Source organism: Idiotropiscis lumnitzeri, chromosome 5 (assembly GCF_059441095.1).
Source record: "Idiotropiscis lumnitzeri isolate Australia: NSW breed Sydney's pygmy pipehorse chromosome 5, RoL_Ilum_1.0, whole genome shotgun sequence".
NCBI lineage: Eukaryota > Metazoa > Chordata > Actinopteri > Syngnathiformes > Syngnathidae > Idiotropiscis > Idiotropiscis lumnitzeri.
This window is the reverse complement of record NC_142395.1, coordinates 18,353,288-18,378,867: the sequence shown is the minus strand read 5'-3', so window position 1 is coordinate 18,378,867 and position 25,580 is coordinate 18,353,288. Positions and strand designations below refer to the sequence as shown.

The following is a 25,580-nucleotide window of genomic DNA, read 5'->3' as shown; positions in this document are numbered from 1 at the left end:
CAGGTTTATCCCTCTTTAGTGAAATACCGGCGTCTCATATGCACAGTAATTCCGAATCCTAGATTTTGTGCATTTGATTCCACATGTTCCCGTAGATCCCAAACTGACGGCGAGGGAGTCGTGAGTAACGAGTCCAGCTCAGTAGCGAGAGGCGGCGATGTTAACTTCAGCAAGAACAACCAGCCCTCTGTTGAGGACCTTTCTGGTTGGTGAGCACTTTCACCGCAGCACTTTTGTTTTGGAATCTAGATGTGCTGTGCTTGTTAGCTACAGGTGAAGACCCAGAGACAAGGCGGTTGCGGACTGTTAAAAACATTGCGGACCTGCGGCAGAATTTGGAGGAGACCATGTCCAGCCTGCGAGGAACTCAGGTCACACACAGGTATGCCACTGCGAGTTTTTAATGAGGTGACAAATCCGAGGTTTACAGGGTATTGTTAGGATAAGTAATAAGCTTTTATTCAATTGTATTTTTTTTTTGTAGTTACTGGTGACAATTACAAAAAAAAAAACTAATTGTGCAATTATGCACTTGATCGTATTCTGAATAATAACAGCGCCTTACGTGTAAGGTGACGGGTTTGAGGGAGTGACTGATTGACTTCATGGTCAACAGACTGTCTGGTTTACAGGTATTAGATTTTCGTGTCTGTTCTTTCGGCCTTCTTCTGAAAGAACCTTTGACTTTGATCGCCAGGCATGTCTTTCATGCTGTCTTTGATTCAAGGTTTAGCTCTAATCTCATTTTCTGCCGCAGACTCTCGACCTCTGCTCTGGCCTTACATCTCTGTGTTGACGCAGCTGTCCAGATTGAGTTTAGTGCTGGTTTGGTTTACAGTGTTTTTGGAGAATATAAAAAGTTCGACCACTTAGCTCAGACATGATCCCGAGCTAAGGAAGAGTTACGTTGTTATTGGAGCTGATACAGCAATATAACTATTCACGGAAATTAAGAACTATTCTGGCAAAAGAATGACACGCTGTGGCGGCCCGTAATGGGACACGCCGAAAGGACACGCGGAAGAAGTTGTATCTCCAAAAATTAGAAAATTGTGTGTCATTTATTTCAAGACTTATATTAATGCTTCGTCAACTACTGTGGAACCCAAAATACAATAAAAATGTATGTTAGAGGTTTGTCAGCATTTTTGTCGAATATTTAGGGTTTATTAAACCACTTAAGTCGTCTTTTCGCCATCCACCACAAGATGGCAGACATGGCTTAGTTGCGCTTGCACCAATGCTTATGCTGCACTGCGCTACAGCTTGAGTAGGCTTAAATATTTTTTTCAGATTTAGAATTACATGCAGGATGAATCTCAATAATATTAAAATTTGTGGGAATTCATTCTTGTGAAATAAAATACACAAAATGAGTTCTTGCTCTTAATATTGATTTTGTGCCACATTGAATGGTCATTTTTATTTTTATTTTAAGAGAGCCCTTTGCACTGGGAAGCAAAAAGCAAAGTATCTGGTTATTTTTTATGTTGTTTGCTTCAAATGCTGTTGTTGAATAGTGGATTTTTTTTTTATACATGCATTGAGAAATGTATTAAATAAAATAAAACACTGTATATTAAGGGCATGTATTTTGCCAACATTTACAGTAGTGTCCAATAGGCGATGTACACCCTGGGCTGGTTGCCAGCCAATCACAGGACACACATAGATGAACAACAATTTACACTCACAATCACATCGAGGGCCAATTTAGAGTGTCCCATTAATTTTCCACGCATGTCTTTGGAATGTGGGAAAATTAATACATTAATTAATCCGTCGCACCTTTATACAGTGGGATTTATATACTGTATGGAAAAATTAAATTATGTGTCTATCATTGCGAAAACAATTTTTATTCAATCGTTGCTACTGCCTCCTCAGCACCTTGGAAACCACTTTCGACAGCAGTGTCACCACAGACATCAGCAGTGGCAGCAACAGCAGTGGAGGGGGGCGAAGCATATTCAGCCTGACCTCCGCCAGGCCCTCCTTATCCTCGTGGCGACTGGGTCAGTCCAGCCCTCGTCTTCAAGCGGGTGATGCCCCTTCTACAGGGAATGGATACGCTGGCCGCGTTGCAGGTGGCCAAGCAGGACGCTACTTGTACCCAGGGCACCTCAGACGGCAGCTGGCTGGCCGGAGCGGGGGCCTCTGCGGCGGGGACCTTGGCGATAGACCCGGGGAGGACGTAGACCTTGATGGGCTCGCCATGGAGGTCACTGGATACATGAGCGATGGAGATGTTCTGAGCAAGAATGCATCACGCACTGATGATGTCACGAGTGGGTGAGTAGATTTACAAAGGAAGAAATTCTTGCTGACGAAAGAAGCGTGTGATTATACCAGTTGCCAGCAGGGGGCAGTGATATACTTTGCTCACCGTTTCTGCCTGCTGATCCAATTGCTACCTGATACAGATCCATTCATGCTTTATCACTGAGATCCCACAAGTATCCAATCCCCAAAAAAGGCAGACATACTGTTTATCTTCCTCAAGTCAAGTGTCCGTGTTGGAACAAGCAGCCACTAACACTACTAGCACAGCTGTAAAAATATCCAGTAATGGTAGATTTCAATACAGCAGCGCAGGTTAATGAGTTACAAGGCAAGGCTGCTTTATTTATACAGTTCATTTCATACTCAATGTTGTTTACATCTTTAAAAGCACAATGGTTACAAATATATACGTTTAAAAGAAAAATAGAAGAGAATATACAGTGCAAGAATATTATTTTGGAGAACATGATTTTAAAAGTGTTTGAAAGACAATGCGTATGTATTGGGGGAAAACAATTTGCCTACATAGTGTCCAATTTTATTGATTCTTGACAGTGGTGTTGCAACCAAGATAACAGGCAGGCATGTATAAGAATACTGCACCTATCTGTCAGTCAAAAATGACTGTAGTCAATTGTTGACATTTGACGGGAGAAAACAAATCGTATGAACTGTGGTGAATGCGACTGCACAGACCTAATTCACAATCTACTACAGAGTGCACTGCTGCAATAGCTTCCAAAGATATATAACTTTTTACAAAGCTGTCCCGCTCCTTTGTTCTTTGATGGCAGTGATGCTCACTGGTGCGCTGTTTATTTGTCTCAAGGCAGATTTACTTATAAAGTGCATTTCATGCACCAGGTAACTCAATGTGTGTACCTGTACAGAGCGTCTGTTTGGTGGGTGGCTTTGCCTTGAGGCTTTGACACTTTGAATAGACACAGACTGATGGATGCCGCCACCCCCTTACAGCCTGGAGGCTGTTTAGCGGTTACCAATTTCACAAGCACGGTAGCATCCACTAACTGGTTCCTCTGCACTGAGGTGGCATGTTTACCCGGGAAGGAGGAGATAACCTTTGGATTATGACTGTACAGGATATCTCTTTATAACTCGTGCCTTCCTCGTAACATACTTCAAGTGCAATTCTGATGCAAATTATTTACGATACTGCCCTATGACTATTTTAGTTTGTATGGACAGGAACAATAACTAAGAAGACGTTTTAGCAAATCGGTGTGTGGCAGTTTTGTCGATAACATAATGCTTGTCCTCAAATTGTAAGTCATCTGGACAAATGTTATAGAGTTTAGAACATTGTAGCGACTAATGATTATTTTAATAATTGATTGTGTTGATTACTTTTTTGTTTAATGGATGAATCAGGTCAAAAAAAAATTTTTTTACTTTTATTTTATTAAAAATTTTGATTTTCTTTTTCAATTTGACGTTTGCAAATGCCTTCTTTCGATTCAACACAAAAATAATCAACCTGCTGTCATTCTGGCCCACAGAAATGTATCAATATCTCCTTTTGATAGGCTAAAATTCAGAGGAAATGGAAAATTTTAAGTTAAAAGATCTCTAAACGATTAATCGATTATCAAAATAGACAAAGATTAATTTGATAATCTATTATTTGCAGTGTCTTAACGGAAAGAGATGAGCCAATATTTATTTTTCTCCCGACGCATTGTAAAAGCAGCCCGTGAGAGGCACAGTACGAATACCTGAATTTATTTTGTATTGTCTACATCGTGTATTGCACACAACTTGACTGATAACACTCCATATAAATCATCTCCCTCCTCCCAGCTCTTCTTTCTGGCCCTTTGACGAACGCCCCCCCCCCAACCAAAAAAAATAAATAAATAAATAAATAAACCTTTTTAGCTCAGGGCTAAGTTGCTTGATCAACCTCTATGATCCCTTACCCCCTCCCCCCCCCCCCCCCCCCTCTCTCTCTCTCTCTCACACCGCCCCCCCCCCACTCAACCCCCCGCCCACCACCTTTCGTAGACAGACACCAGGGCATGTGTGGCTGCATACCAACACTTAGCTCGCAGCCTGCACATGGACACACAGAGTTGAACTAGCCGCTTGTGCACTCACTTGTGAAAGCACCCTGAGCCACTTTGCCTTCACCTGCTGTGTTTGTGCAAAGAATGATAGATCGAATTGAAGGGCAGAATCCATAACAGGCACAACTTTTGATTTGGAGATTACAGTAACTTGGACGTGTTTATCTTGATTTGGACTAACTATGTTTGAGGCTGAAAGGTGCGTATTGATTATCATGATGCCAACTTGGGTTACTTTGTGTTGAATTAACAGCTTTGTTTTGGAGAGGTACTGCTGAGTCAGCCCATAAACTGTCTTGTTTAGGCACGTTGCTCATGGAGTCGGTTACAGGTTAACAGGTTTCTGAGACCTGGAAGAAGCGTGTGCGTGTGTGCGCGCGTGTACGTGTATTTATGTGGTTGTGTAGCTGACATTATTCTTAATGTTCGAGCATTATGTTTTTTTTCCCAAGATCAAATAGTCAGCACAATAAGTGGTGTGCTTTCATATTAGTGTCCTATTATTGTTTCTCGAGGTAATATTTTTTGTCAGCAGTCAAAAAGGAATACAAACCTGTTTGTTTGCACTCAGAAATTGTCATGCTCTGTTGCAAAATTACATATAATAAGAAATTGGAGTGGTTAAATGAAATAATATTTGGATTCACTTTGTTCAATCAACAAATGTGAAATTATGATTGACGTTTGCTGCAAATGGTTTATTTGGATCGACTTTGATATACGATCCTTTGTTGTCTAATTTCTGTCCGAGCAGTTCAGATGCGGACTGTATTTTAATTTTATCTGTGTACTGTACGTGTTGAGTACTCTCACACTGAGATGAACCAGAAATGGTTCTTGTGTTTAAAATCTCGCTGGGATTATTTTTCTCCTCACTTAACTGTAAAAACAAGCTCATCACAGTCCCACACAGAAAGCATTCAGCCACCCAACGGTCAGGCGTCGATTTAAATCAGCAAACATTTTATTGAGTTACACCTGGGAGAAATGGGTCAATATTTAGCTCCATTAGGAGTCTCCTAAATGGGTCAATATTTGGGGGTAGGGTCAATGTTGTTTTAGTTTGAGTGGGAATGTTTGTGTAAGCGCTGCTAACGGTCACCCTCCAACTTGTACAACCAAAAGATCAAATTCAAATCCTTCACATGAAATGAATGCCTTGATTATCTACAGTTGGGCTGACTGTACCGTTTTTTTTTATTTTTAGCTGCATTCAAATATTCCAAAATGGACCAGATCTCATTGACAGACCACTGTTGTTTTCTGCCAGCCACTTGAGAAATGTATATTCACTTCACTTGACTGTTTGTTCTTTTTACTGTCGCTGAGGCCCCAAATGTAACATAAGTAGTGAAAACAAGAAGAATTGGAATGCTCAACCCCACATCAAAGTCTTCAAAGTGTACTCTGAAAGTCTGTTGAATGGGATTTTGTGTGCCTTTTGCAGCTACATGACGGATGGAGGTTTGGGACTCTACACGCGGCGCTTAAACCGACTGCCTGACAGCATGTCCGCCGTTCGAGAGACGTTGCATCGAAACGCGTCGTCTGGCCAGGGAGATGCTGACAGGTAGGTCGACATCATCCCGTCAGACCGATTGCTTTTTGTTCATATAATATTTAGAACGTGATTCTCGCACTGAGATATGACTTGTTAAAACGGGGTCTGCCAAGGATGGACCCTGTCTATTTTTTTTAACCACCTACCCAGCAGCTGATTTGAGTGCCGACTATAAAGGGCATTCTAATTCTGATTGTGAGATGCTCCTCAAGTCACAAGAATTGTGTTAGTTTGATTAGTCTTACCACAAAGAGGGATGTCTCTGCTGGTTGCCTAGCAGCGACACAGTGATGTCTAGACAGTGCAAAGTCATCACCCGTGGTAATTGGTTAAACTTTCGAGGTGCTGCTAAGGCGAGTTGTTACTTTTAAGCTGTGTCAGGCCAGCAGTCTGGCCTGGGTTTCAGTTTGTGTTCTCAACTAAGCTCGCTGCCATTTCATACATCACAGGCATTAATAAAAGAGAAAAACATCCACACAGAATGTTTATTATTAAATGTACTTGATAATGTACTTTTCCAAACAAACTGTTTTGTATTCTGGCGAAGGCAATGTTTTCTGGTCATGGTTTCAGGTGTTGCAAGTTGCCCCTCCCCCTCTCTATAAATCCTCAGGTGTGGCTAATTTCCTGTCTTTGTGACTTTTAACCTCTGCCCTGTGAGCTGCCTTTTACCCTTCTACACACAAACACACGGACGCACACTTAAACACTTGGCGGTAAACTCCTCCAGTCCATGGTTGAGCCACAACACAAAGTGGCCCACAGCTCACCTTTCATCTCGCCCGCCCTCCTTGCTAGGAGCTTCTCTGACTTCTCATGCAGCCTTCATCTTTCTGTCATCTTCATCTAAGAAGTGATAACAAGAGGAAGGCATAGAAAGCAATTATGGTATAAAACTACAAGTCAGACTAACGTTTTTTTTTAACTCGTTAAATTTATGCTTTCATGTTGCTGTGAAGGCTAATTGACCAAGCTGTGTGTTTTCATAGAAGCTAAGGGGAGGGGTCTCTCCCCCTATCATGAACCAAAGCAGCAGTCGAAGAGGTTACCTTTCTTCCCTCTTGAAAGAATGCATGAATGTGTTGATCTGTTGCAGGAATCGGATTCATTTGGAAGCTTTGGGAATGCATTGGCACTCTAAACAGAAACTAGGATAGCAAAAGATGGACTGTTTTCTGTTATAAAGGATATAACGCTCCAGTTTAAATTGTTGGACTGTGAAATTCAGTTTTTCCTACAGTTCGTGTTTTGTAGTTGTGAAGAAGGTTCTGAGCTTCTGTGTCGTGTCTCTCCATCCCATATTTACTGACTAGGTGTGGTACTTGTGTGGAACCTTTTAATTTTTTTATGTGGTCTCCCGCGATGTGGGGGAGGGGAAAGGTGTCCGGTGTTGCTATGGTAGTGGGGCAAAGACCTTGTTGACCCCTGGATGAGGAGGGCACAGGCTTCAAAGGGCATGCCTTCGCAGTGCAGAGTGTTTGAAAACCCTTTAAGCTTTCACACGAAAGCCCAATGTGGACTAATGAAGCAGCACCTGGAACATTTGATTGTGAATCCTGTTCACTTATCACAACCGCACAAAGTAACTTTTGCGTTGTTGAATAACAAATTTTACACTAACTAACATTGTAAAACATTGTTTTCCAAAATGTGGCCGGTGGAAGAGAGAGTGAGATGAAGAGAGGAGGAGGATCTGAGGGGAAGGAAGGGGTGGCAACTTGGACCAAGTTGGACAAGTATGGAGGGAAGAGGTGATGGATGGCTTTCACCGTAAATTGGGTGATTTTCAAAGGGGGGTGTGGCGTAAGGACGGGGTTTTGGTGAGCCGACTTCTGAACCAGTCTGAGATTATTGAGTGATTTATGGGAAAGATGAAAAAAACCTGAGGAGAACTATTAAATTGTTTAATCAGTTTCCAACAAGAGTGGAAAAAGAGATGGGATGGTGAAATGGTGCTTACTCTAAAGATAGAGCTGGATATCATCCACATAACAGTCAAAATGTAATATTTATGGGAAGAAAATGACAGTAGGGACTGAAATGATGATTTAGAGGGGCCCCGGGGAAGAGCCCTGGAGCACACCTGTGGTAACAGGGAAAAGCTGGGATGTGAAAGACTGAAGAGGTATAAACTCATGAGGTATGCCTTTTTATGTTGCTCTCCTTTGAAGAATTGTGTGGGAGATGGTGGAAGAGTATGGAGAGTAGCCTGAGGTCTCCCGCCATGAGGAGACCGTTGCTTGTTTTTATAAGAGCAGACTATATTCTGTGCTGTGATGATCTCACAAACCAGACATATATTGCCAGTCCAGATTAGAGTTAACAGTAATGAGCGATTAATTGGAGAAGCAACTTTACTTTGGAGTCAGCCAGTCCTTCCTTCAGCGCCTCCAACTGGTGCACATAACCCCAATTTTGGCTTCTCTTCACTGGCTCCGTGCACTTTAGAGTTCATTTTAAGATACTTCTGTTCGTCTTTCAATCTTTAAATGGCCTCGCCACTCCTAGACACCTGACCGCTGCCTCAGTTCTGCAGACCAAATGCTGCTGTAGGTGCCGAAGCTAAAGTGCAGCTTCTGGGAGGGATCGTGCCTTTTCTGTTGCCGGTCCTTGCCTATTGAATGACCTCCCATTAAATGTTAGACGAGCCTCGTTTGAGGACACATTTTTATTCTTTAGCTTTTGACTCAAAATAAGACTGTCGCCGTGCCGCTGTTCTTCTTGTTGCTATTATATATGTGTTTTAGTTTGTGTTCTAATTTCCTGCTAATTTATATCACAAAATCAGGAAAGCGCTTTGTTACAGCTCCAGCTGTTGTGAAATGTGCTATATAAATAAAGTTGCATTTAGTTATACACTAACAGCCATGACCATGATGTCCAAGTGGCTGAATTCAGAGATAAGAGAGGCAGTGGCAAGTTGAAAGACAAAGAACAGATGATAAGACAAGTGCGGGTGAGGTGTCACAGAAGAAACAACGGTGAGATCGCCGCTTCATATATCAGACAGGTGACATCTGGATGGAGGCGCAGAACCATTGGCAGTCCTGCCGTCAGGCGAGAACAGGGAGAAAGAGGGAGTCATTTATCTGTGCAGCTGGAGAGAAAGAGGAATCTATAACGGTCTCATCTGATTTGAGGGCTCTTTGTTGAGCAGATAAAAAAGAGTGTGGCATGAAACTGTTTTTTCTTAGCTGTTGCTGTATGAAGTTTAACTAAAAATGAGAAATTACACGATCATATAATGAACAAAATGTGCAAAACACCAGACGCACCACCGATATAACCAATCAGAACTGCTTAACATCTTGACTCAGGAGTAGATCTAACAAATTGCAGATGTTTAGGCTAACCTAAATGTCCCACATTAGCTGCCTCAAAGTTCAAAAGCTATTTTCGCTGAAAATGTTAACATTGCGGTGAGGTGTGTTGGCATTATTATGTCTGCCCACATGTCATTTTATTGTAGGACGGCTGTTTATAATTCTTGAATGATGGTTCATTGTCAGACGTGCAGGTTGCCTGCCAATAGCTCCCTTTCCTCACCCTCGTGGAGCTTTTATCCTCAACACCTGCAAAACAACTTGTATTAGAGTAAACGGAATCTCGCACAAATATCCATACAAATATCATCTACAGATGATGTCATCAGATTGTTCTTGCCAATCAATGTTTTGTTTTGCTTGCAGTAGTAAATTATGGCAATGTTGCTTACAATTATGTCAAAAAGAGCGCAGGGAGGAAACCAGTACATTGGAAACATGGCAAACATGGTTTCTTCAATATCATTTGTCTGGCAGATGTTTCCCGCTTTGCAATGGGAATAATTTCCTCAGTCTGGACTGTCTTACATTATCATCAGTTACATAATGCAAGTTTACAAGTGCATGAAGCGTCTTTGATACGCTTGGCTCATCTGGCCTTCTATCTTGGGGGAGCGCAATCTACCACAACAGAATACGGGAAGATTATGCAGTATATGTTATGTTTGGCTTCGGCGGAAGTTTTCACTGTATGTTCCGCCTTTGTGTCAACATGCGGTCACAAAGTATTTAAGTGAAAACCAAATCTTGTGCATTGTATGAACTAAAAACTGTTCTATTTCCGGAAACCTGTACTGTAGTGGTGACCAGCTTATTTTCCGCCGCGGACTAGTTCATACAAATTCAGAACTTTTGCGGGCCGGCAACCAGTGATGAGGGGTGGAGGGAGCTAGCACTTTTTGCAAATGCTAAGCTAGCTGCTAGCCAGTAGTAGCCACTAACGCCGTAGACTTGTCATGTCATACAATGACGGTGTAAGCCGTAATCCTAGCGGTTTGTTCGCGTCTTAAATTAGCAATTAAATATGAGTTCAGGGTGGCGTTATTACAGAAATGCCGGCCTTTGCTATTCCAAAGCAGTACTGAATCTAAAAAGTACATAATTAAAGCAGCATTGTGCAAACCTTGGATAGGAATATGTTTTAAGGTCTTCCTTCACATGGCCTGGTCAAGTTGTCTTCACCTCATATCTGATTTCGACACACACTCCCCTTCCCTCAGTTTGTTGACTCTCTGGTCTGGACTTGAGTACCGGATGTCTCCTGTTGGCCTCAGGTACAGGAAGAGAGAGGCTGACCTTCTTTCCACTCTGCCTATCTGTCCTCTCTTACCTCTCCATCTTCCCATCTTCTTGTACACCAGAGAATTTTCTTGCCCTTAGTTTGGATCTGTCTGCCTACCTCGTTCTTCCCTCTAGTCTTGTTTTAATGAGCGAGCAAACCTGTTCCCTGTAGAACAGGAGTCAGGAGTCCAACTATAACTGCAGTATGTGTGGCTTTCCCTCCAGGCCCGACTTGGAAATAGCAACAACCTGTCAATACAGACCCCAGCTGCTGTTTCAGGAGGCCTTGCTCACTCGTGCCCCGTTCAGCAGTGAGTGGGTGTGTGCTGAGCTCAGTTGTTTGCTTTCTCTAGATTAGTTTTTGGTTAATAATGCTAGACGAGTTAGTCAGTGTTGGCTTACCAGTATCGTTGGCACCACTCCGTCTTCCCATTTTAAAACCTGACATTACTAAATAGTTGATTTAAAACTACCCCTGTGGTGAAGTCGGTAGCATTTTACGGGTTGTTTTCTGGTATAATTATCTGGGTCGGTAGATTTCCATTTATGAAGCAAATGAAATATTTCGCAGTGAAAAGGATCAGGCTAGTTTGTTGGAGTGTTTGCTCTATACTTTGCGTTCACATCGATGATGACGCACACAGCGTGACATATTGTGGTGACTATTCAAGTCATTGCAGATTGATGCCATTTTTTTAAATTATATATTGGTCAACTCTACGTCATTGAGTTTGAATGTTAATATTTGTTCTGAGATACGAACAGCCAGTCCGTGTCGTTGTTTGCGGTCTGCCTGGATTCAATGTAGCAACTCAAGCATTTTTACTTTTTTGAATCCCAATTAAGTGGCCTTAAGCTGCATTTTCTATTCTGTATGTTCATGTGTGTGCCTGAAGCGCTGCGGCCTTCAGTCGTCTTCGAGATATGGATTGCAGTAAAGGCTGCCAGGTCAAACGTTAACTATTCTCCCACACACCCACTCAAACCACATTATCGGCATAGAGTGAGCACGAGGCTATCGAGAAAGAAATTTTGCAAGAAAGGACTTAGTAGGACCGAAGCGCTTTCCATACGATGTAATATAAATTAGCAGGAAATTAGAACACAAACAATAGATACCAGGAGAACAGCAGAACAGAGAATAAAAAAGTCTTCAAACGGGTTTTCAAAGTGGAAAGAGAGGGGGCTTGCCTCACATTTAATGGAAGCTCGACCGGCAACAGAAGAGCCGCGATCCCCCCTGAGGCTGTGCTAAGTCCTCGGTACCTCCAGCAGCACGTGGAACAGGGTTGAAAGTAGAAAGGCCACTAGAACCAAACACCATCACTTCTGTCTTCTTTTCATTGACATTTAAGAAATTAAGTGACATCCAGATTTTGATTTCCTCTCGACAGGACAAAAGTGGTCTCAAGGAGAAAGCGTCTTTTTTGCTCATCGGGACATGGATCTGACTGTCATCCGCATAGCAATGGGAGGAAATTCCATGTTTTCGTAGGATGGAAAAAAGGGGCAGCGAGTACAATGAAAACAGCAAGGGCCCCAAAATGGAACCTTGTGGAACACCATATGACAGAAGGGCAGAGCGGGACTCTGAGAAACATAGGCGAACGCAAAAGGTCCTGCCAGTCAAATAGCATCAAAACCACTCTAGAGCGTTTCCACTAATGCCCACTTGGTGCTGTAAACGAGCCAGAAAACTACTGTGGTCCACCGCTGCAGTTAGATTTAACAAGACACGACACACATAGTCTCCAGTGTCGTTTGCCAGGAGGATATCATTCAAAACTCATAACAGGGCGGAGTCTGTGCTATGCATTTTCTTGAAACCTGACTGGAAAACCTCCATGACTTTGTGGTTGTCCAAGAATGTGCACCACCTTTTCCAGAATTTTAGATTGGCATCCAAGTCACCAGCCAGAATTAGAATCTAAACCAAATCACCAAGTAGAAACCGAATAATTGTTTCTCCTGTAATCTCATTGTTGCTTGTTGCGCGCTTCACTGCAAGTGGTCTTTATTTAGTGGATACCAATATTTTCTAATACAAAAAAACGCAAGACGTGAGAGTGTTTTTTATTTGTGAACCATGGAAAGCAGATGCGCATGAAAGAACGACGTTTGTTTTTATCTTGCAGCTAAACACCAGTGCAACTGCTTATTATTTATTGTTCGACCCTCAGGAGTCCCGAAACTATGGATCACAGATGTGCAGCGATCTCGCGATCAGGCGGCTTTTGACTGTTTTGAGTGCACTGCGTTTTAAAGTAAAACGTGTGCGTCCACGGAATTCCATGAGTACCAGTTGGCTTTTTAAATGTCCCTTTGTTGTCGTGGCAGTGGATTCAGTGTTGTGCATGTGTATTCGGTTTTATGCACATCACGTGCGGAGCGTTTGTTTATAATGTGGATCGGGGCGAGTCGTTTGAATATGAGTGTGTTGACACAGCAAACAGAGCAAACGCAAAAGACAGAAGGAAGTCTGCGTGAAAGGGAAGCTAGCGGAGGGTCTCGAGCTCATGAAGGCAGATAGCAAATGTTTTTTTTCTCAAAGAGAGGGAGACAATGGGATCAGACATTCCTGAGTGTGAAGTCCAATCCTGTCGTTTCTCGTCAGTGCGGGGACGTCTGCGCCATTTTCATTCCACACACCTCCTGGTCGCAGGCCCAGAATGTGTCGGGTCGCATCTTAGCTGTCCCTCACTCGCCTCTTGAACGTACTCCTTCCGTACGCAAGTACAAATTGAAGCGTGAAGAATTAAAAAGTAACATGAGACCAATCAGTTACATCACACCTGCTGCCAGGTGTGCTTGGTTCAGATGCTGAAAACTTTTTTTTGTCTCAGTATGCTCATTTGCATATAAACAATATGCCCCTTGCTGCACTCAGCATTGTTTTATGCTTTTCTGTTTTTGTCCCTCAACTAAACACCGTGAAATGTTTTTGCAATATTGCAACATGGCAAATTATTTTACAATTTTTTTCCACACTTATTTGATTAATGAAAAAAAATAATGAATCAAAAATCGAATCTAATCGAGCCCTTGTTTATCGAATCAAATCAATTTGGGAAATTTTAATCGGTACTCAGCCCTACATGCGAGTCAAAAATCTAGAAAACTGCTCTCTGGATGACGTCAGCTGGGATAAGCGCCAATTACCCGTGACCATAATGAGGATAGAAAAATGGTTTCCCTCATCCCAGTCTCAGCTGGCACAAATATGTTTTGGCAGACGTCTGGATACTGGCTTATCAGTTTCGATGCCATTTCTGTAGAATGTATCCAACCCAGCTGTCAACTTGATTTTCACTCCCGCTTGTCTGCCAGCCTGCCTGCATTTATACCTGTCCGTCTGTCACGCTGTCCGTCCAAGGGTACACACAGACGGTTATCTGAGGTGATGCAGGCCAGCTGCAGTTTGGACCAGCAGAGGCCTCTCCAACACAGGAAATCCCCTTACTTCTGGTCTGCAGCTCTGTTGTGGCCATGCACATATTTGGGTTCCTGTGTACATGTGCCAGATTCGGACAAGGTTTTTCAAGAGGGGAGTTACAATGCGCCAGTGCCGACCAACCGGCCACAGCCTGTCGGGACACAAACATACCCCAAAAGTTAAACAAATAGTCTTTTTCTCAGAACACACGATGGCACTCCTATTGGCTGGCAAGCTGCCTCCCCCACTCTGCTCCTCACTTCAAGGTTTGTCCGCTGATCTTTGACCCGTGGCGGAAAGCAGAACACATTCTAAAAAGACACAGAGTAAAATCGTCATCAGAACTTTTTGTCTTCCAATTATGTACTCTTCGTGCTTTTGACTTTTGAGAACTTCTGTCACTGTTAGAAACGTTTTAACAATCAAAATGATTAAATCTAAAAAATAAAAAACATACGCACACGTTTCATATCTGGAGCAGTAAATTTTCAAATTCAACTCAGGCTTCTTTTGTATGTGAACGTACTGAACTTGGATATGCATCCGATACAACTGCAGTACTGCTCCAGTCACTCTCGTCAGGTCATTGGAAGGTGACTAACGTCACAATTGTTTGACAAAGCAGGCGCGAAAAGCCATGGAAAAGATGGAAAAAAACGGGAGACAGTCAATGCCGATAAATTGATTTAGAATTCATCAAGATACGTGGGCATAAAATCCTTGAAATAACAGAGACGGATACACAGGGCCAAATTTAATTCTGTAAACACTGCGTCGCGCGGCGTCATGTTTTGTGGGCATCCGCATTACAAGTCACAAAAAAGACAAATCTGAGTTGGGCGTCTTACCTTGCAGTCTGAGCGTTGCCCTTTGAGACGGGATTACATCAATTAGAGTTTAAAATTCTTAACTGATAGCGTTGCCATTAGAAAAATGAACGGAACAAGAAAAAAAATTATACCTTTATGTTTGTACTTCTTTGAGCGTTCACAAGGAATTCTAATTAGTTTTAGTGATTTCAGGAAACTTGTACATTGAATTCATGTCATGGAAAAGCAATAAGAACATTTCCTCTTCTTCCCAGTGTTTCTTCCTCCCAGTAGCAGTTTGCAGTTAATGCCCCAGTCTCTCGTGATTGGCCGTAAAGAGCTTGGTTGCTTGTCAACTGGCGGGCAGCTTCGCCAGCAGGAGGCTGTGGGCTGAGCCACGCCGTTTAGTCCGATCTCTAATTAGAGATGTCAGGGTGGATCTGTCTGGGAAATTGCACAGTTGAACACACACACATAAACCAGAGCAGGAAAATGTAGTGAGGCAACAGCGGGATGGGGATTGTCCTCCAATTTCACTCTGTGATCATGTGGCTTTGACTTGTGTTGCCGTCTGATTTGAATTTGGCTGAAGCGGCTTATTCAGGGCTTGGTCTGTGTTTGTGTGCGTGTGTCGTGGTTCTCTATTAGTGGCACGACCTCAGCAGTGAACCGGTTAACAGTCCTGGGGGAGGCTCATGTTACGAGCAACAGGGCAGGTCCTTCCCCTCGCTGCCCCCCCCCCAACAGTATCTCCCTGATAGTCCAGAGGGAAACAAACAGTGCCCGAGGGATGAAGCATCATTGCAGCAAGTGACAAAGGAGGCCCATCTAGGAACACAGCCAAGGTTAGAGAGACAGAGAGAGAGAGAGAGAGACAGGGAGAGAGAGATAGAGAGAGAGAGAGAGAGAGGAAGCACAAGAGACACTTGGAGCTCAGGAAGAGCGTGTGAGACTTTTGTCTCTCAGCGGCATGGAGTCATGAAGCATTCTGTCCAGCTTGACACTTTCCTGCAGCGTTCTGGTTCCCACGGCAACCAAGGCACCCCAAACAGGTAGATGTGTGGGTGTCTGCATGAGGGGTGGGGGTGGGGGGACTTAATTTGAAGAGTTGTAGTCATTTGTAGAGGGAATGTCTTTCTAGCTATGTCTTTGATTCAGTCGTGTTGAGGAAGTGTTTTGATCTTTATGGGTTTGTGTATGTCTTTTTCATTCTGCTGTGTGGGACTTTCCCCTGTGGCTGCTGTGGGCGCTTTAAATCTCTAAGCACCTTTCAGCATACATGGAAGCTTTCAACTCCAAAGGTTGTTGAATTGCTGCTCTGCTCTTCTTTGATTTACTGTGTCCTGTTGGTGAAACCACCTTTTCCAAGCATTCAGTCGGCCCAAATTATTGTTCACAGCACCTAATGTTTTGCCTTAAAATATAGTGTGTGTGTGCGTGCTTTTTTATATATATATATATATATATATATATATATATATATATATGCCTTTTTAATTTAAAATGTTTTACATATATCCATTATATTATATTAATCTGCAATTATTCAACAACTATTTAGACTGCCTCACATAAATGTGCCCTTATCCTCAGATTTTAGCCTCTCACCAGTAAATATTTATCTGATTTCTCGAGTCCTTCATGAAAGCAGACTGATCTTATTTAATCGTGTTCAAAAGTGTTTAATCAAAATAAGACATCCGTAAACATCCGCTTTTACTTAATAAAATTCGTACTGATCAACATGTTGTGCATATTTTCTGATATGTTATGGACCAAAACAAGTTCCTGCATCAATTTATTCTGTTTGTGCATTTTCTGCTCTTAATTTGAAGTAATGTCCTGTTTTTAATAATGGGATGGAAATCTCAACTTTTCTTTGTCCGATTTATTTATTAATGGAAAAAAAGATTGAAAGATTAATGGACGATAAAAAATAATTATTAGTTGCAGCCCGAATTGTTTATGAATCATCACTCTGGAGGTTTGTATTACTAATAAAAAGCTGTGTGTGTTCTCCGGAGCTGTCAACTCTTCAATGGCCATCATCATTATCATCGGCCTCCCTCTGATTCTTTCAAAGTCATGTTTGCCAACCAGCCTGACTTCCTGTTCCCCACCGAATCCAAACTATTACAAGCACGCACACACACACACACACACACACACCCCCACACACACACACACACCCACGCATTTATGCATTTATTCTGCATCAACTCCTTGTGTGTTTGCTCTGTTCAGATGGGTCTGTTTGAGTTTGTCACACCCCCAAAACCCCCCCCCCCCCCACACACACACACACACCCACACACACGCACACCATGATGTCACCCCTCCAGTGAGCCTTTGTTCATGTGATAGACAACCCTATTCAGCCAGTGCGCATGATTGTGTGTGTGTGCGCACCCAAGCGGAGGTCATTTAGATTGCAAACAAAGAAAGAAGAAAGAATCTCCAGGCAGTCAGAGCCACCAGATTCTTTTCGCCCTCCTGTTTTGCAATTATTGTATAACCAAATATGTTAGATTATGAATTCATGAATACACAAATGGTTCTTTTGCTCGAGAGGCTCTCTTAAAACTAAATCTAAATCTAAAAATGTCTTCCAGCCTTGATATTCGGACTTATTTGCTTTAAGAATTTCCATTTCCTGTGTGTTGTTTGTCCAGTTGGGATGACAGCAGCTCGGTGAGCAGCGGCATCAGCGACAACATCGACACAGATGACATCAACACAAGCTCCTCCATCTCCTCGTACGCCAACACGCCTGCAAAACAGCGCAAGGGCCTCAGCACACAGGTAACTTTTTTCATAACAATATAATTGAACTGCCAGGGTGACCCGGCTAATGTTGACATTAGCATTAAATCATTTAAAGCAGATGAACTTTTACCACTTTGATGACTGCGCGGCCAGGCAAAGTGATTTTATTTCTCAAGGCTTTGAAGAGAAAGCAAAACTATTCACGACAGGTTGATGTAGTCGGCCTCATCTGGAAATGCGTATTTCACATTGGCTTCATGCCGTGCACGGTGTGTTTTTAATCGTCTTTTAAGGCGGCAGCCTACTGCTTTTTCATAGTGTTGCCTCGGCAACAGCAGGAGCAGCTTGAAAGCAGCTGTCATTCCTCAAACAGCTGTAATTCAGCGTCCGACCGACTTAAAGACTACAGAGAGGAGGCCAACTTCAGTCAAATTGGATGACATTTCTAGTCGAGCACTGACTCACCTACTTTAAAAAAAAAAAAACATGTGAAGTCATAAATATGAGTATAATCAACTGCACAGACCTTCGCCATTGGGGTCTGCTGTGTTTTCAATGACTCACTCAGAAAACCAAAGTGGCTTTGCTCATTAAAAGATACAAATGTGAGCTTTTATTTTTCACATGGTACTTTGAAATTATTATTTGCATGTAAAAAAAAAAAATAGTCAATTGTAAAAGTCCTTTTGAGACTTATTTTTAAGTTATTTACTCGAAGCGTTTATGGTTCAGCGAAACAAAGCGAGGAATGATTGAAGTGATGGAAGACTTGATTTTTCATTTATTTTTTTTAGACCAACATGTGCACAAGCTGAACTTGTCTTCTCATTACACAAATCTGACATACACACACGTGTGCGATCTCAGCCTGTGACAGATGCCGAGAAGCACTCGGTGTCCACAGCGGTGCACCAGGCCTGGTCAGGAGACGAGGTGAAGAGGCCAGACGGGGGGTCGGACAGCGGAGTCAAAATGGAGCCGGGCTCCAAGTGGAGCCGTCGCAACCCCTCGGACATATGCGATGAGTCAGACAAGGGCGGATCGGGAAGGAAGACGGCTTCCGTGTCCCATACGGGGTCCTGGAGGAGAGGCGTGAGGACACAGGTGGGGGTGACACCCCCCCGGACCAAAAGCACGAGTAACCCATGCTCTGCGAGCGCTGTCACGGTTAAAACTCACAGTTCAGGTAACATAGTTCGTGTTGATATTTTGTTCAATGTTTAGCCGAACAACTCATTTTCTGGCTACTTTAAAAAGGATGCCATCTATCCGTGTGTCTTGCAGGTAAAACAGATGATGTCAAGGTTTCCGAAAAGGGACGTCTCTCTCCACGTTCTAACGGCCTTAATCACTCATCCTCTGACGCTGCGGATGAAGCAAAGAAACAATCCGGCCACACATCCACACCCAGTTCCCTCACACACATGCTTCCTGAGCCCCAGACACATGCCTCCCGCACACCAACAAGCACATTTGGCTTCAAGAAACAGGCCCATGGCATGGTAGCCATGGTAACCGCCAGCGGCGCCACCGTCACCAGTGGCTCCGCTACTCTTGGGAAAATTCCCAAATCTGGGGTACGCTCACTGGTAGGATTGAAGGCAAGTGGGCAGGATGGGGGGATTCTGCTTGGCCATCACGATGACGGCTTCCTCCCTGCGAGCGCCCGCTCCACCCTTCAGTACCGCAGCCTCCCCAGGCCCGGCCGCTCGGGGTCGGCTGCCCGCAACGGAAACCGCTCGTCCACCAGCAGCATTGAAGCCGCCGTACTCTCAGTCACATCACATGGGAAAAATGCAATCAGCATCGCCAAGGCCAACGGTTCCGCAGGTCTGCTGGCCAATCAGACCGATCGGGAGAAGGGCGTCTCGGAGATTGACAACTTCAAGAGCGGAGGATCGGCAACTGTTCCTCTAACTGGAAGACAGCAGGTTTCGTCGCCCACACTACGCAGGTTAGCGCTCATGCAAACGAGTCCGCTTGCCGGCCTACACGCTAAGTGGGTGCTACTTGTGTTCTTGCCATCGAAGCGAGTACTAATGGACGTGTTTCATATGCCCTCACACACTAACCATTAAGGTCAAATGAGGTCATTTTAAATGGGAGGCTCAGCTTGAGCTCAAGTGATCAACTGCCAAACCTCCAAAGCCTTGGCGATGCGTCCGAGGAGGGCGTTGTGCTGCGTAATGGGAGTCTTGCTTCATCACTGTGCCCTCATTAATGTCAAGGAGTGATAATTCTTCAAAAGAGGCTGCATGCTTCTGTTCTTGCCCATCACGGCCTCACTCCTCGCAGCCTGCGTTTTAACTCTAACCCCAGGATTAGCACAGACAGGCGAGAGTAATGACGCCGTGCTGGCTCTGTTTCAGATCGGAGTAAGATTTGTAAGACTTGGTTTAATTGTCTTAATAGTTTATGGGCAAGAAAGGTTTAAAATGCAGTTCAACTTATTGATATTGATTAGGTCAGGAATGGGAAACTGGCTGCTCACACTCGAGTGGCCCCTTTGATTTTCATTTTTTGTTTGCTTCAAAACCTTTAATGTTGGGTTAGGTTAGTGAATCTTTTATACATGTATTGAAATGTCCTATGAAAATTTAAATACAGTAATCCTCGCCACTTTGTGCTTCTCTTTAGCGGCTCAATGTTTTGTGGATTTTGTATTTATATATATTTTTTTTTTTAAATCACAGGGTGTTCTGGTCCCCATTAATAAAAAAAAAAAAGGGATTACAGTGTTTTTCCCATAATTAAAATGGAATTTTTTGTCATGCTCCTTCGGAAGTGTGTGGTCCTATGTGCCCCAACCACCCAGTACCACTGATGAAAAATTGAAGCCTCCACCACCGGCATTGTATTTTTCGGACTATAAGGCACATTTAATTTCCTCAAATTGACAGTGCTCCTTATAACCGCGCGCCTTATGTGTTGATGTCCGATGGAAGTGGAAGGGAGTTTGACTTATTTGCTGTACTCGTTTGTTTCTATTTCACCACAGGTTGTTTGGTGGAAAGTCCAGCAAACAGGCTCCAGTCACCACGGCAGACAACATGAAAAATTCCACCGTTATCTCCAACCCTCATGCTACCATGAATGCTGTGACCACCATGGTCGAATCCTCTGATGGGGGGATGGGAGGCGTGGACAGCGAGCCCATCGGCCCCATGTTCGGGGGCAGAGTACCTGGTTCCGGCACAGGGACGCTGGGCAGTGAACAGGTGAGCTGTCCATATAATCCAGATTGATTATTAAATAGTGACAACCATGACAACAACTGTGGAAAATTTACTGTGGCTATTATTTTTTTTTTTTAAACACATGTCACCACACAGCCACCAGAGATGACAATATATCATATTTGTCTAGAAAATATTTACACAATGACACCAACCCAAATGTATTTATTTTATTTTATTTTATTTTATTTTTTATAGCAAGCTTGATTTCAAACAATCATGTCGTCAACCCGTTGTCTAGCATGTTATTGCGGCACACACAGGAACCCCGCTAACCTGTTTTCTGGGTTTGTTCACATGATCTCCCAAACTGTCTTGGGTATGACTTTAGTTGGAAATTGTAGCCGTTGATTTGACTGCCTGAAAGGTATAAGAGACAAGTTTGCACATGCATCTTTTGTAATATTCTTACATGATTCATAACGCTTCATCAGAAGTTGTCTGAATCATAAAGTGACGAGATTAGTGAGCATCTGGTTTTGGGTGGGTCGGTTTTGGTTTGTTCACGGAATCCGTGTGTAACAATTTTAATCCCTGTATTTAAAATGGTAATACATAAATAAAACATATTTGTGAAGGGCTTTGCAGCAACGCGAGTACCACTGCTTGTGGAAGCTCCTGGAGTCAACTGTGGCCGTCATAAATGTAAAAAAATGGCAATTCCAAATGTCATCATCTCTACGTAATCATAATGAACTTTTTTTTTTTTATAGTATTCGCACCATTATTTTTCTGAAATTTACACAATCTTTTTTCCTGTGTCAGGCCTCCAGTCCAGGCTCAGTGTACTCGTCCACTGGCCCGTCCAACAGTCTAACATGGGGCACAACATTCAGCAGCTCATCTGCCCAAAGCCGGGAGAGCACGCTGGGTGGGCACGGCGGAACAGGCAGCGTTGGTTACCCGTCTGTCAGCAGCATGCACACAAGCAGCGAATCCATTGACATGAGCCTCGGCAGTGCCGGGGGAGGAGGAGGAGGCCACGGGACCCACAGGGAGGACACCCTGTCCGCTTTGGGCCGTACCGGCAGCGTCAAGATGGAAAGGTGAGAGCGCAAGAGTGAAAATGGATGCATTTTTCGGCTGCATTTAGAAATGCAGACTGGTACATCCTTGCTCAGAGTCAAACATGAAATGCTGTTTAAAAATGTAGCAGCCATACTATTTTCTGTTTTCGGTCTTTTAGAGTGACATTAATTCAATTATTTTTGGTCATTCCAAAATGAATTGATTTTTATGACACCAGCATTGTCATTGTCACATAACCTAAACATTGGAACCAAAACATTAGAATCAGAATTCAATATAATGCTATCATTATATACCGTAAATGTTAAATTAGCACCCCTTTGATGGCATCAATTAAGACAACACCGTTGTAATGTAATATTTTTGGGGGGTATTTAGGTTCTGTTATGGTTCTTATTAGATTGTACAAGTTTACAAATGAAGTACTTGTTGAATGTATATTTTTTTTTTCTCGTTTTTCTATTTACCCCGATTTATGTTGCACACCTGATATTTACGTCTATTTGTATCGTTCTTGAAGTAAATGAACAAATCGTGTTTTCCGCACTTTTAACAAATTGTAGTGGTGAAGTGACCCATTTCATTTGCCCTCTGCCTGCACTCCAGCAGAGAGACAAAGTGCTTTGGTGTGTGTATTCAGTAATGTAATTGTGGTCATTGAAGAGGAAGTTAAATCTGCTCCGTGTCAGGTATGTCAGTAGGAAACGAGTAACATCTGGAGGCAAAACGTTGAGGTTGTGACATCAGCCTCTTCCCACAGCTTTCTCATTAATTTCACTGTCCAAGTGTCTTACAGTTGAATTGTTTTCTAAAAGGATTATGAGGGTTTTTGGGGGGCTTAATTGTCTTAAACTTTCTTCCTCTGTATCTGTTGTGCGTTTTCCTCCCCATCTCCCCTCAGCCCCCTCTCCTCCCCCTCCGCTAGCCCTAAATTCAGCCGAAACACTCTGCCTCGGAAACAGGACAGGTAAATGGACCTGTGTGCTGATTTGGGCTTATTGTGAGGCACCACAAGTAGTCAGAGCAACTAAAATGCAAAAAAGGAAGGAATCTGTGTAGAGTTTTAGCGTAGCTGTGGAAGTGTGCAGCTCTGTGTGGTTGTCTGGTCATTTGAAAGAGCTGCTGTGTGTGTCTGTGCATTTTGTCGAGTGGTCTGCTCGGATCTTTATTGTTAAATGCTGCCACCTTGTGGCGAGAATACAGAGGTGCATTCCTTATCGTATGTGACGTTCACACGATGAAGTAATGAATTTTAGGCAGTTAATGTAAAAGAAACAATGTATATTTACTTGCTTACTGAAAAATGAGATAGAAGTAGTCAACTTTATTACGTCTAGTTGGACAGAAGCAGCTGCATGTTGCCCTTTCTTTTCCCGTCTGAAGTGTTTCTCTCCTACAGTGGGCCACTCTGTGGCAGAAACACTCTGCCTAAGAAGGGACTCAGGTACTGACACCCCTGCTTGCTGGACATATTCCACTTTTTCACTCCAGTTTGTCTTCAGTACTGTTTCCCTGTGTCCACATTCACTGCTTGGGGCTTGTGCTCAAACGTTTGGCTTGTTTTTGGTTATGTTTGGCACTTGGCACCCACGTGGTTGTGTTGTGCTTCTGCAAAGAGGAATGCCACTTTGTTATATTAATGTCATATTTAACAGGTTTTATTTGGGAAGCTTCTTATTTCACCCCCACACAGTTGGTTGCCCATCGCTAAGGATCCATGTTCCTTTTGTCATAATACTTTGTTCCGATCTAATTCATCTGCCGGTTCCAGCGACTAACTTGGCTGCATTGGAGGGGGAAAAAAATGTTGCAATGACGAAAAATGTAAAAAAATTCCAAATCAAATCAACTGCTTCAAAATTAGTCGACAGAATCCTCATTGTCCTCCTGTCTTGCATCATCATTAATCTTGGACTCGTTGCAGGTACGGCCCGCCCCCTCAGCTGCGAGGCCACGAGGAGGGCCGTGATTGGCTACGTTCCCACTCCACCAGTGGGCTGCAGGAATCAGCCAGTAATTCCCCCTTTTCCCCTGGATCCAGCCTCACCTCCCCCTCTGGCACCCGCTTCAATTTTGGACAGCTTGGTACGCCACACTACGTAACTACTCAGATGAGCAGTCCAATCCTGACAAATACCATGAGAGACAGTCATGTGCTCACAACACCCAAATTCAAAGTTTTCATTCTCTTACCGAATTTTTTTTTTTCTTACAATTGAATCCTCACAGCATCAAGCCCGACGTCAACAGCTCAGATCAACCTGACCGGCCTGCGTAACAACAGCCTGACCAACCAGGATGTCACCTTTGACCCTTGTAGCGACAACCGCCTGAGAAACTCTTGCATGTCCTTGGATGAGAAGACTCGCACCATGAGCCGATCGGGCTCTTTCCGCGATGGCTTTGAAGAAGGTACGGGGACTCCAAAATAGTCAAGAGTGCAGCGTGTGCGTCACCCACAAACTCTGTAATTAGCTGAAAAAGCGCAATACATCCATCTCGTTTTATTTTCCCACCACCCGTGCCAAAACAATTATGAATACTTGTGTTGAGAACCGCAGGACGGATTACAACTGCTTCTGTAAGAAAAATCCTATGCCCTGAGAAAAGCCATAATCGGCTTTAATCGGCTTACTTTTTTGTTTTCATAAGCTTATTTATTGGGAAAAGTATCCAGCCGGGGTCGACCTGCAGGCTGACTGAGGTGGAAACACACACAAAGACTGGGAGCATTGTTTTTAGCTGGTCTCTTGATGGGATGAAAAAATAATGTTGTATAAATAATATTTCTCATTGCAGCCACTAAGTAGATACCTATCACAAGGAAATGAGTGTGCCATTATAAATGCACATTAACAAAGAGAAAAACTCTTTTATATTGTTGCCGCGGTAGTAATTGTTTCCTCTTCCTTTTGCAATTACAGTGAGAGGCGTGAGAGACTCGACGAGATACAAGAAACATAGCGTTCCCTCTTTGTGTGTAAGGAAGTGCGGTTGTGTCCGGAGACGTACGTGTCGCAGGGGTAGAATTACTGGACTTTTTGCTGTCTAGATTGACAGGACAAAAGTCCCCTCATCTACCTAACACCATCCTGTTTGTGTGCAACCCAAAAACATGCTCTTACCTAAAAAATTAAAAGAAAATACACCCCCCCCCCCCCCCCCAGGCTGATGTTCCATATTTTCCCGAAGCTGTGGATATGTTGTCCTGCAATGAAATTATACATGTTTTCCTTCAGTGGTGTCTATGTAGTTATAAAAAAAAAAAAAACACTGTAGAAGCGTAGGTAGGCGTGTGATAGGCTGTATCCGAAATTGTGTGGAAGCCACAACGTAGCACTTGGGAATCAACTCACGTCTGTTTGGGTTCTCTGTCGCGTAGGAAGAACTATGCAAGGACAAAAAAAAAAAATAACAATCTGGTCTGATAAGACGAAATATTTAGAAGCATATCTGCTATTTGGTGTACATCCAGTACATGTTGCAGTGCAACTCCAGATCGTTTGCGACTGAGAGGTTAATGATTGAATCCAAAGTGCCCTGCCGGGCTTCTTTCTATGGCCGATGACATCACCCCTCGGTTCCGTCTAATCGGCTTCCGAGCAGGAGGAGGTTGGCTCGTGGGCTGCACACTTTGAAGTGTAGCTGAGTCATTTGCGCACCAGTGCCAAGGCTGTGCCACCGAGTTTTATCTTGAATCTTTTATGGTCAGGGGAAGGTGACTTGTGCCGGGGCAGGCCGGAGGATCTGCAGAGTTGGGTGCGCTCGTTTATAC

At 43.4% G+C, this 25,580-nt stretch overlaps 1 protein-coding gene across 8 annotated transcripts in view; it reads left to right on the top strand.

Annotated features, from left to right (window-relative positions):
- Positions 1-25,580, top strand: part of nav2a (neuron navigator 2a) — a 143,329-nt gene that overhangs the window by 103,395 nt on the left and 14,354 nt on the right. For 4 of the 8 annotated variants that reach the window (XM_088297331.1, XM_088297328.1, XM_088297326.1 and 1 more), the window contains 13 exons: positions 96-205; positions 268-382; positions 1,888-2,292; positions 5,815-5,937; positions 17,447-17,576; positions 18,408-18,726; positions 18,825-19,494; positions 20,539-20,758; positions 21,542-21,822; positions 22,707-22,772; positions 23,205-23,249; positions 23,730-23,890; positions 24,035-24,217. In XM_088297331.1, the coding sequence (XP_088153457.1) occupies positions 96-205; positions 268-382; positions 1,888-2,292; positions 5,815-5,937; positions 17,447-17,576; positions 18,408-18,726; positions 18,825-19,494; positions 20,539-20,758; positions 21,542-21,822; positions 22,707-22,772; positions 23,205-23,249; positions 23,730-23,890; positions 24,035-24,217 (2,828 nt within the window). The remainder of the gene's footprint in view (positions 1-95; positions 206-267; positions 383-1,887; positions 2,293-5,814; positions 5,938-17,446; positions 17,577-18,407; positions 18,727-18,824; positions 19,495-20,538; positions 20,759-21,541; positions 21,823-22,706; positions 22,773-23,204; positions 23,250-23,729; positions 23,891-24,034; positions 24,218-25,580) is intronic. The other 4 variants (XM_088297333.1, XM_088297327.1, XM_088297334.1 and 1 more) reach the window with 3 other exon arrangements.